This window comes from Nyctibius grandis, chromosome 1 (assembly GCF_013368605.1).
Source record: "Nyctibius grandis isolate bNycGra1 chromosome 1, bNycGra1.pri, whole genome shotgun sequence".
Classification (NCBI taxonomy): Eukaryota; Metazoa; Chordata; class Aves; order Nyctibiiformes; family Nyctibiidae; genus Nyctibius; species Nyctibius grandis.
The window spans coordinates 53455413-53467404 of record NC_090658.1 but is presented as its reverse complement, the minus strand read 5'-3'; the positions used below and the strand labels follow the sequence as shown (position 1 = coordinate 53467404).

Here is an 11992-nt window from a genome sequence, read left to right as displayed (position 1 = left end):
TTCCCACATGAGAACTAGGGAGAGGTGCACTGAGTACTAGAGCAGGAAACTTGTGCAACTAGGGAGTGCATTCTATTGATGACAGCACAAAAGGAGCTGTTCCTGGGTTCGCACTTCAGGTTTTTCTCCAACCCTGTCTCACAGGTTGATTAAGTGAGGTGAATGGTAACAACAAGCTGCAGAAGTGGTTGTAACCTAAAGCATGCTCCCCTGTAACAGCCTGTTACATGTTCAGCTGACTGCACAGGAAAAAGTGGAAGAGATTCACCGCTGTCTCCAGTTCCTCTGGGTCAGAGCACAGAGGTCTGCGGTAGTGTGAGAAACCTCACGCTAAGGGCCACGTCCTTTAAAAAGGTGGCCTGTTCCCGTGGCTGCTGTGGGGGTACACAGCCAAGGGCAGACTGGATGGAAGGAGAGCAGGGGCTAGGAGAGGGGGACAATATTCAGGATCTGGAAGGAATCCAAGATAAAGATGCTGTCAAGAAAGACTGGGTTAAAGAACAGCTATTCAAACAGTATAATGATGAGCAAAGGAAATTGATGAATGGGTCATAACAGAAACCATAAAGAATTGATAGAGAGGATCAAGGAGTGAGTAGAGAGTCTGCAAATACTTTTTTTTAACTCTAGCTTCTTTAAAAATCCCAAAATGATTTTATAGAGCCTGATTTCTGTAGAGTTCTTTACAGCAATAATAAAGTACCTAAATACTAGATAGAGATTTCTAATATACTTTAACTCAGTCACTCAACTGGAAGACTAAAAAAATACAGAAATCCTTGTTCATATTACAGGTCCATAGGAGGTGTACATTTCTTCTGCTATTAGGTCAATACAACATTGGAAGTGGTATGTTTTTAAGTGATACACAGAAAATTGGAACAACAGCTGAAAATGCTGGAACTGTCTTTGGTAACTGACTTGGAGTCAATGGCTCATGTGGGTTTCTGTTGATTTCTGGTGCTGCTGGAACATGTCCCACTCAGCAATTTCCTTTGGTCACTGCAGTACTGCTTGAAGAGCCTTTCTCTAACCCAGCCTTTCCTGCCAGCTCCAATAGCAGTCCTTTTCCATTGATCTGGGTGGCAACCAGGCCAAGTTCTGTGGCTCTGGGAGGCTTGACTACCCTGGAAGTGCCCTTTCTTTCTCCACCTCCCTGCTGCAGAGCACACAGAAGCACAAGCTGCCAAGCCTGGTAAGGCAAGCACTGGCACCCTGGCACCCAGCTTCACTTGTCCAGCCCTCTCAGACATCCTTGCCTCTTCTGGAAATCAACTGAAAGAGCAGTTTATTTTAATTTCTGAACTCTATGTCAGGGCTGAACAGTTGGTGTCTGTGCAAGTGCCTCACAAACATGTTAACTGTACCATATGCCATCCAACTCACCGCTTTGCCCGCTGGAGTGGATAGCTCGTTTTTCCATGCGAACATCTAACCTAGGAAGGTTAGATGATTGCATAGCACAGCACAAAGCTCTGCTTGAGAGCTGAGAGTGGGGGGAATTATCCCCAAGAAGAAGCAACCCCACCAGGTCTTCATCCAGCTCCCGGCAGCACAGGCACAGTCTAGCTTGGTCTTTTCTTACCCAAGGCAGCGGCTGGGATTAGTTGCTACTTTCTTATTCCTGGAGCAGCAACAGAAAGGGAAGCAGATGCCAGTGATGGGTACAGGGACAGGCCTGATTTGGGATAAAATTTCTTGCACAGGGAAGACCTTGTACACAGAGACAGGCCAGCTGCTTGCAGAGGAGGAGAAAACAGGTGTCTGAACAAAGAGGAAGCCATTTTCATGAGTTGAAGCATGTCTCAAAGAGAGGAATGAAGTAGGATCCTTACAGCTGCTGTCACAGGCAACATGGTTGACTTACCCAGGCACAACACAGACACACTGACAGATGGTAATAATTGGTCAACTTGGCTATTGCTTTGAGTAACTACTTATGCTCAGCTAGTAATAATATTTATTTAAGATATTTATGAATTATTAACATTTTAAAAACATATTTGGAATGCTGTTTCTGACACAGGGACTGCTTTCCAGAAAAGCTAGCCTGCATCCAGATTCAGTGGGCAACCATTGTATCCTTGATCCAAGAAACAAAGCTAGGAATTCGGACAAAAACGGGCTTTGATGGCTGGGTACAGTCCAGTCCCCAAGAGGTGACTCCATATTGGACAAATCTATCCTTATCTTGGCAGACTAGAGGTCCTCCAACTTCAGCCTAGGGAGGAGAAGAGAGAACAAAGTGACTCCTTTAGTGATGGAGACATTAGACATTCAAACAGCAAAATACTGGCAAGAATAATATTGTGGTAACTCTGAAGGCCTCAAAATATGACTGAGCCAAGGGCTGTAGAGAGTGGGAGAGTGTTTTATTAGACCTGCTGGAGTAAGAAAATGAGGGGGGGGGAAAAAGTTGCTTCCAAGCATATAGGCCATTCCGCAGGTCTGAAGAAGAGAGACCCAACTGCCAATCATGGATGTGGGAACATCCCCAGATCACTGTGAAGCCAATTACACACACAAAAAAGGAAGTTTCTCAATTTTCCACATCCTCTGACCTACTTGATCCTGGACAAAATTAATATAATTGGTATAATGCTGTTTCTTAAAATCCAGGCATGGCAGGAGATGGATACCTATGTCCAGTGATTTGTGTGCCTATCAATGAATGCACTGTCCACACTCTCAAAGACATCATCTGCACTGGCAGTCTTGAACATCTGCTCAGACAGAGCAGCATTTGCTTTCTGACTCTGTCACCAAGTAGGTACCAGCTTTTTATTGAAAAGCTCCCAACATGATACCCTCCGTTAAGAAAATGATATTTTAAAAGTCTTTCCACATACTTGAGAAAATTAGAAAACTTGAAGTACTTCAAGCTTTATTTAATCAAGGGATTACATAAAGATGTGGTACAACTTCAGGCTGCACCAGAAACAGTCACTAGTTTCCCTTCTATCTCTAGGAACAAAGTCCAGGTAGTATATCACAGGGTTTATTTCAGGTGGGATGGGGTATTCACAACATCAGGCTACTATGAGTAGGATATACCAGCATGCAATTCTGGAAGGAAGGCGAAATTACCCTACACAATTTCCCTGCTATTCTGGTTGATTGTGTGAGTGAAGAAAAAATATCATGCATACCTCAGTTCTTATGCTTCATGCAGAAGCCTTGAATTGCTGAAGCTATTTCTGAGCCTTGAATGTACAAATTGTCATTTCACCTGCTTACACTCAAAGCTAGATTATTCTTACCTCGCAGTTACCTATGCTTCCAAAAGTAAATCCACCACAAAATTCATGATTTTTGACACTTCCATTCAGAAATTCAGGGCGATTACATATTCTATTTTCAAGCACGGGGAATTCAACATCTTTTAACCTGTTGTCTGTATCGGTACCTTTATGAACAACCAAGAAAATATAACAATTATAAATGGTAGCTTGGGCATTGTGCTCCAGTAAACCTCAACAACGAAAGGACTTGGATCCATCCCCAGCTCTACTATAGTCTCTGAGCTCCTTGAAGGACCTTATTAAATCTTTCAAACTTTTTGTAGTTGGATCATACCTACCCTCAACAAGCAGAGGTTATTCTTTTTTGCAAAGTGTTACAAAATGAATAAAAACAGCTGCTTAGTATTCTGAGCCCTTATGTCGGTTTGTAGGCTTTCATTATGATGCAGTAGCAATGGCTTATTTCAGGAGGAAAAATGTTAGCCTGGATTTACTTTACATTAATTTGATCTCTTCAAGCTTAAAGAGAGTGTTTTCCAGACAAAGAGGATTTTCCTGAAGCCAAGGTTGAATTTTCCCGAAACACAGTTTATTTAGATGTGGGGCTCAGGCTGTGCTCCCCTTCCCCTGCCAATTTCAAGAACTAATTGCATGACATGGCAGGACCCTCTTTCCCACTGCCTAAATGCAACAATGGTCTGTTGGTTTTTCCACCCTAATACACTTCCAGAAGAAATCTTACCTGTACCATTTTTTTGTGGCTGTGACCACTAGAACATAGGGAGCAGCTGCCACCGTGTGGCAAGATGAACAAAAAAGAAAAAAATGCAGGGTAAGAAAGGGAAAAAGGTGAGAGGAAAGCCAGTAAATACTGTCTATGCGGGAGAAAAGTGGTTCTTGATAATGTTGATGAGTTACACTAATAGTAGAGTGATTATTCTTAAGCATTATTTTTATAGCTTCACTTTGTAGCTAAGTGACACAAGAAGGGGGAAAAGGTACTGCAATCTATGTGGAAGGTTTTTCTGGTGAAACTCAGAGACAGGGACATGTTCTGTTCATTTTTTTTTTAATTCTGTGGATGTGCATACAAAGAGGAATCTATTTTGCAAGGTGGAGTATTAATAAGGTGGTGTCTGGCAAAGGGGGTGGGAAGGGCATCCCTTGCATGTAGCTCAGCAAGGCCGAAAGTGTATGTGGGAGCTGGGACTGAATGAGGGCAGACACCAGCACCACTGTGGGAAACCGCGGGGATGAGGAATTGCCTCCTGCTGCAGCAAAAGCCAGTCAAAGAGGGCTGGGTATTCTCAACCCTCAGCACAGGTGGAGTGAGACAAAATTCAGGTGAGGGGTTTACGGGCATTAAAAACCTTCAGCTTGAACTCATTTGCCTGTGCACCAAAGGTGGATGGATCTGAGCAAGCTCTGACTCAAAGGCACCACAGTTTCTGGGATGTCATCTTATCTCAGATACAAGGTCTTAAGGGTAGTGCTTGCCCATATATCCTATCTGTCTGGAGTGAATGTAGGTCCCAGCAGAAGTCTATGCAGACAGTAATGTTTAAACTACAGGAAGGCAAGTGCAAGCTTCATTCGGATGTTAAAAAAATGTATATGTGAACTTCAAAATTAAAGACAAGGGCATTATTTGAGTATTGTCCTTATTTGTGCAAATACAGTGTATACCTAAGATGAAGAAAGACCAAAATAGACAGAGATAAAAGGTGGTAAAGTCTTAAGTCTAATTCTCCTCTCTCTTTTCTCTTGTTTAATGAATTCAGTTTATGTGAGCAATGAGGGGGAAAAATCAAGCTCAGAGTGAAAGAAATAAAAAGAATAACGTTGCCTGGTGATCTCTGACTTAGTTAGATCTTAAGTAAAGTGTGTTTTTCAGGTCCCATGAGTGTGCGTATTTTGGGATAGGAATTGAAAACCTTCCTAAGTTTTCAACCGCACCGAATATGCTTTACCTCTTGTTTTTCCCCAGGCAGTTAGAAAACATACTGCATTTCTTTCTACCATCAGACTGGTTTCAGGCAAACAAACTGGTTTTACGTGGTCAGTAATTGTTACAGGACTGGAAAACAAACAAAGAATAATTAAAAGATGGTTAGAAAAATTATCATCAGTTTGTTCAGTCTTCATACTCAAAAGGCTCTGCATGGAAATGGCATGGGCAAGGGTGGAGAAGGTGATGGTGCCTTAAAACTGTATAGATGGTCTTAAGATGGTGCCCTGTCACTTAGTGAAAAAAGAGGTTACTTACAGCAAGTGAAAGTCTCTGGGATGCATTTGTGGGCATAGTCACAGTGTGAGTGTGTTTGGAGTATAGTGCTAGAGTGCTGATGTCTGGTTACCCCTGCAGTATAAGAATATGCACAAGCCCAGGCCCAGCCCTAGCAACCCTTGCAGGTGGTGTGAGCCTGTCTTATCTCAGATCCTCCCTGCCTCAGAGATAGTGGGCATTTTCAGGGACTTCACAGGAGGAGGGAAGGATGGATGAATGAGTAAATAAGCAGACACAGCTGAAGGTGTGGAAAATTCCTTTCTCCTCCGGTTACGTGGGTGATATAACTGTGGGTGACATCATGCAGTACCTCACACATTACTAAGTCTAGCACCTCAATAAAGTAAATACCAAAATAAAACTCTTCCTCATCACTACATTGTGCCTGGAGGCTTCAGCACTGGAATAAATCTTGATATGGAGTGGACAGGGCCCTGGGAATCAGTTTTGCAGAAGATGAAAACGTTGCATAGAGAGGTCTTTGCTTTGGACTCTATGATCCCTTATTGACTTTCAGATGTATATGTGAAAAGATGAGATGGCTTCTGGAAGGTGTATCGCCGTAGGAGTCAGACAAGTGCAAACAATTTTGGCAAAGTGAAAGTATGTCTGAACAAGCTGTTAAATGAAATCTACCACTGTCAGGAACCCACCCTGTGAAGGTTAGTTTTGATTCTGAAAGAGAGTAAAAGCATCTGAATGAACTCCAGATGTTCAGCAGGGCAAAATGAACTTTTATAATCTCTTTTCAGGCCCAGAATGATTTTCAAAGTATGCAATACGATAGCTAGTGAGATCTTCAATGATGTCCAATTAAAGGGAACTAACAAATTTCCTTGTTCTTAATCAGACCATGCCAGGTCCATGAGACCCAAGAAAATTCAAGAGAATTAGAGACCAAAGGGAACTGACTCTGACCCATCATAAAATAAAGATCTCTCCAACACAAAAATCTGAATGAGACATGAATGCGGCAATCCAGGAGGGTAGGAGATGCTAACTAGCTCCTGTGCTGAAGCTACAGTTGTGCCAATGCCACCACCATAATTTTGAACTCTATCCTCCAGCCCTCTAAGTCCAAGATGGTGATCTCAAATCTCCACTTTCACATGGCTCCATGAAATCAGTCCTGCGTGAGTTCTTTTCTCTATAAGAATGGAAATCAGTTCTGCAGCTTCCAAAACTAGTTCATTCACTTCTCAGTAAAGCTCATGTTTATTGAAAGAATTCCTGAAAATTGATAGTAAAGAGGAGATTAACATGAGAAAGCTCGTATTGGTGGGAGTTATTCTTGGTTTCCAGGTTTCTCAATGTTTCTGGTGCTGTTCCTCTAGGACCTTTATCTTCAAGATTGTATTTAGCACCTCAGGTCTAACTCCACTAGTAGTACGGCCCTCACAGCAACTCTGGCTCCTGTCTGGCCTGCTGGTGTGACAGTACTCAGGCAAACATATTTGAACTACAGCAGCAGAGCACTGAAGCTTCTGCTTCCCCAACATCAAGAAGTTAACTTTGTTTCTACCTATGCTCCTGCACCAAGGAAATTCTACATCCATCCTAGAATGAGACAGCACTTAAAAAACCTGTCGGCACACCAGGAACTGGACTTTGAATGGGATTGCAATGAATACAGGGTAGACATTGGCACTTTCTCAGAGGCCTCTGATGTCAGGGTAGGTAAGTGAACAGGAGAGCAAGGGACAAGACCTCAGAAGATATACCAGAATATGGATGACACAACATTGAAATGAAGTATAAAGTCCCAGACAGCACACATGGGCTCAGGAGCATGGCACATAATTCACCTGGGACTAGACTTCTACTGAAACCAGTGGTTGTCCTCAATAGATCAGCCCTCTTTTGGGATGATTTTGGTCAAGACCTTCACAGATCTGCATCAGGTCTCTGACAAGTCTTGTCTACTGCCAGAAAATGCAGGTTTAGGAGTAGCAACTAGTCTTCTCACATCATATTTTCTTGGGTGATCTGTTTTACAAACAGACAGTGAAGATTTGGAAATAATAAGGTCCAAAAAGAAAGCTGAAGACAAATGTAAAGGAGGAATTTAATGAAGTTGAAAACAAGCAAAGTTGATGTAAGCCAGAAACTGAGGGATATGATGTCCATATCTGCTATTTATGGCGTCTCATATGTAGAATGTGTTCAAATGGTGAGTCCTGCTGATGCAAAACTGACTACAGTGCTATAGCATGCATGTATGTACAGTGCAAATGTGCATAGAGTACTCAATGAAAGAGGAATTGAATGACATAGTTACAAGCACTAGCAAGAGAATCACAGAATCACAGAATGTTAGGGATTGGAAGGGACCTCGAAAGATCATCTAGTCCAATCCCCCTGCCGGAGCAGGATTACCTAGATCATATCACACAGGAATGCGTCCAGGCGGGTTTTGAATGTCTCCAGAGAAGTAGACTCCACAACAGAATCACAGAATCACAGAATCAACCAGGTTGGAAGAGACCTCAGGGATCATCAAGTCCAACCGTTGCCCTTGCACCACCATGTCAACTAGACCATGGCACTAAGTGCCATGTCCAGTCTTTTCTTAAACACATCCAGAGATGGTGACTCCACCACCTCCCTGGGCAGCCCATTCCAATGTCTAATAACCCTTTCTGAAAAGAAATTCTTCCTAATGTCCAACCTGAACCTCCCCTGGCGAAGCTTGAGGCTGTGTCCTCTTGTCCTATCGCTAGTTGCCCGGGAGAAGAGGCCAACTCCCACTCCACTACAACCTCCCTTCAGGTAGTTGTAGACTGCAATAAGGTCACCTCTGAGCCTCCTCTTCTCCAGGCTAAACAACCCCAGCTCCCTCAGCCATTCCTCGTAGGTCAGACCCTCCAGACCCTTCACCAGCTTGGTCGCCCTCCTCTGGACTCGCTCCAACACCTCAACATCTTTCTTGAAGTGCGGGGCCCAGAACTGGACACAGTATTCAAGGTGTGGCCCCACCAGTGCCGAGTACAGAGTGACCATCACTTCCCTAGACTGGCTGGCTACACTATTCCTAATAGAGACCAGGATGCCATTGGCCTTCTTGGCCACCTGGGCACACTGCTGGCTCATGTTTAGCGGGCTGTCGATCAGCACCCCCAGGTCTCTTTCCACCAGGCCGCTTTCTAACCACTCTTCCCCCAGCCTGTAGCACTGCATGGGGTTGTTGTGGCCAAAGTGTAAGACCCGGCACTTGTTCTTGTTGAACCTCATGCCGTTGGTCTCGGCCCATCTATCTAACCTGTCCAGATCCCTCTGAAGGGCCTTCCTACCCTCCAGCAGATCGACACTCCCACCCAGCTTGGTGTCATCTGCAAATTTGCTGAGGGTGCACTCAATCCCTACGTCTAGATCATCTATAAAGATATTGAACAGCACCGGCCCCAGAACTGAGCCCTGGGGAACACCGCTAGTGACCGGCCGCCAGTTGGACTTTGCCCCATTCACCACCACTCTCTGGATTCGGCCATCCAGCCAGTTTTTAACCCATTTAAGAGTCCACCCATCCAAGCCCCGGACAACCTCTCTGGGCAGCCTGTTCCGGTGTTCGGTTACCCTCACCGTAAAGAAATTTTTCCTCATATTTATGTAGAACCTCCTGTGTTCCATCTTGCACCTGTTGCCCCTTGTCCTGTCAGTGGATGTCACTGAGAAGAGCCTGGCTCCATCCTCATGACACTTGCCCTTTACATATTTACAAACATTCATGAGGTCCCCCCTCAGTCTCCTCTTCTCCAAGCTAAAGAGACCCAGCTCCCTCAGCCTCTCCTCATAAGGGAGATGTTCCACTCCCTTAATCATCTTCGTGGCTCTGCGCTGGACTCTCTCTAGCAGTTCCCTGTCCTTCTTGAACTGAGGGGCCAAGAACTGGACACAATACTCCAGATGCGGCCTCACCAGGGCAGAGTAGAGGGGGAGGAGAACCTCTCTTGACCTAGTAACCACAACCCTTCTAATACACCCCAGTGGAGCATTGAGTTCCTTCTACTCACCTGAGGTCAGTGGGATTTTGATTAATCAAGCACCAGAGAACATAAATTGAAATTTAAGTGAAATTGTTCTGTTCCTTAGAGCTGTATGGTGAATTTTTAAAAAGAAATGTCCTCTCAGGTCAAACATGAGCTTTTCATGATCTTTAATCCATGATCTTTAATCCATGTGTGATGAGTGTAAGAGCAAGAGGGAAACCAATGAGTAACTAGAAAAGTATTTCAAAAGGGAACAAATAACATTGAAATAACTGCACATATTTCAGAGCAGACTGCTCAGACATCTAAGCAAGGCACAAAAGAGGACTCCAGGCAATTACAGTTATGCACAGGATTTTTCACTATATCACAAGCAAGATCTAGTTTTACTGAGCTGTTGGCCAAGTCTGCAGCTCATGAAACACGCATGTGGCCTGGCCTGGAGCACTGCCAGGGAAACTGGAGCCTTCTACTGCTCCATGCAGAAGCTGTGGTGCCTCCTGGCCAAAACTTCATTTGGGGCTCACAGCCCTCAGAGCTGAGTAGGAAAAGCTTCCAAGGAGAAGATCTTCCAGACACAGCTCCACTTTAGTTTGCCGCCACCCTCCCTGCTTCAGCGGAGCTGCTGCTAGCAGGTGGCAAGTGGGAATTCCCTGTGACAATTCCTCCCATCTTAACTGGTCCTTGCCTTTCCTAAGCTGTGTAAGCAGCTCACACGGGCTCTGCCAATCGGGTCATTCAGCAGGAGACATGCTCAGAGTTCACCCTTGAACAGATGCCTATGCTAACTCTTGAAGGGACTCACACTCTCTCATACCACCCACAACCACCCCTGAGAGATAACTGCAGGCTAAGCTGACTTGTGACTTCAGAACAAAGGTGTTAGGGGTGGAAAACTTGAACTGAAATGGTACCTGTTCAACTTCAGCAAAGCAATGTCTGCTCCACTTGGTTCCTTTAACACTTTCTGAACACTTTGGATTTGCAGGGATGGCTCTGCTGCATTGAGATTCCGTATCCCAAGAAACACCCTGTAGGACGAAGGCTCTGTTGACCTGGAAGAAATGAGAGTGGCAAGGTTATACATCCACCCATGTAATCAGGAACGTCACTCTTACAAAATTCAGTGACTTCCCTGGAGAACTGCAATTAACAAGATGGTTAGGCTGCTGCTTCTGACCGTAGATGCCCACATGTATTCTTGTGAAGAAGGAAAATGTGGGGTTTTTAGCAGTTTGATTTTTATGATGGTGAAAAATCCCATGGGCTGTAAATAATGTGGCACCTTCTTGCACTGTTCACAACTCCTAAAGCCCTAAGGGTCAGCTGCTAGCCACAGTTTTTCCAAGTGCAATGAGCACTAGCACATCATTAGCACCCTTTTGGCATGCTTTGGGGTGGGGGAGAGGGCAGAAGTAACCTCTGTTGTGCTCTGCTGCTGTTTGACTGAGACAGGAGCAGAAGATAAAAATCAGCTTGCTGGCAAGAAAGACAGGAAATAAGGAGTAACGAAAGTGCCTTATTGGGTACATCTTGCTCCTCTGTTGATTTTCTCATACAGATTTAGGAAATGCCTGTCACTCGTTCTATCGGATACTCACTCTTGCAAGCACTGAGCTGCAGTAAGGACCCACTGTGGATGTATCAGAGTGCCAGCACAATGGTGCACGTTGGTACTAGAACAGAGAAGACAATCACATTCTTTTAAGACTGCATAGTCAATTCTCCACCATCTATGTAGTGCCCAATGGGAAATATTAGCAAACTAGCAATATGCCCCTTATTCAAAAATTTTACCAGTCATAATTTGTGTTTTGCCAATGGTAAGAGAAATCAAATGCAGATTTTCAAAGGACAAACTTTATTTGCTCCAGAACATGAGAGACATTAAAAGAAATTTGACACTCAGGTGATTTTTTTTTGCAACAGTGCACTCTTGCTTTCAGGAATTTAATAAAAATAATTACATTTCCTAATAATTTCACTTGTGTTGTAATGGGTTTGTCCTGATAAGCAATTAATAAAAGAACACATGCTTCTTATTTGTGGGGTTGCTTTGGACTACTTCTTTAAATAAACCTTACTATGGACTTTTAACTTTTCTTGGGATAATATTTATTATGGTGACTGTCAACAACTCTATAGAAATTTTCATTAGCCTTTCTGTAAGCACTTCTTCATTTCCTATTCAGCAACTCTCATTGTGACTGTGGAAATGCTATGCATAATATTTTTTTTATACTGAGAGATGATGGTCTTCCTACAGCTTCTAACACAACTAGGGTAGTCACAGCATCAATTTACATTTGAACCAGATTGGATGCTGTGTGAAAAGGGATTATCAAAATCCATTCATACACATTGCTTGTTGGTGGCTATATTCCTGGGCTTAAATCTCCAACTGCAGAATGCAGTTAACTGTCATTATCCTCAGTGGGAATTATTCCTTCCACACTTCAGTAAATAAAGGTATACTT

The 11992-nt window shown here is 43.7% G+C and overlaps 1 protein-coding gene across 1 annotated transcript in view; it reads right to left on the bottom strand.

The window, feature by feature from the left end:
* Window positions 1–2062: 2062 nt before the first annotated feature.
* Window positions 2063–11992, bottom strand: part of LOC137661635 (plasminogen-like) — a 31410-nt gene continuing 21480 nt past the window's right edge. Inside the window, exons 15-19 of the mRNA XM_068397289.1 lie at window positions 11117–11191; window positions 10430–10570; window positions 5213–5319; window positions 3261–3406; window positions 2063–2221 (exon numbers count right to left, since the gene is read on the bottom strand). Coding sequence (XP_068253390.1) covers window positions 2063–2221; window positions 3261–3406; window positions 5213–5319; window positions 10430–10570; window positions 11117–11191 — 628 coding nt within the window. The remainder of the gene's footprint in view (window positions 2222–3260; window positions 3407–5212; window positions 5320–10429; window positions 10571–11116; window positions 11192–11992) is intronic.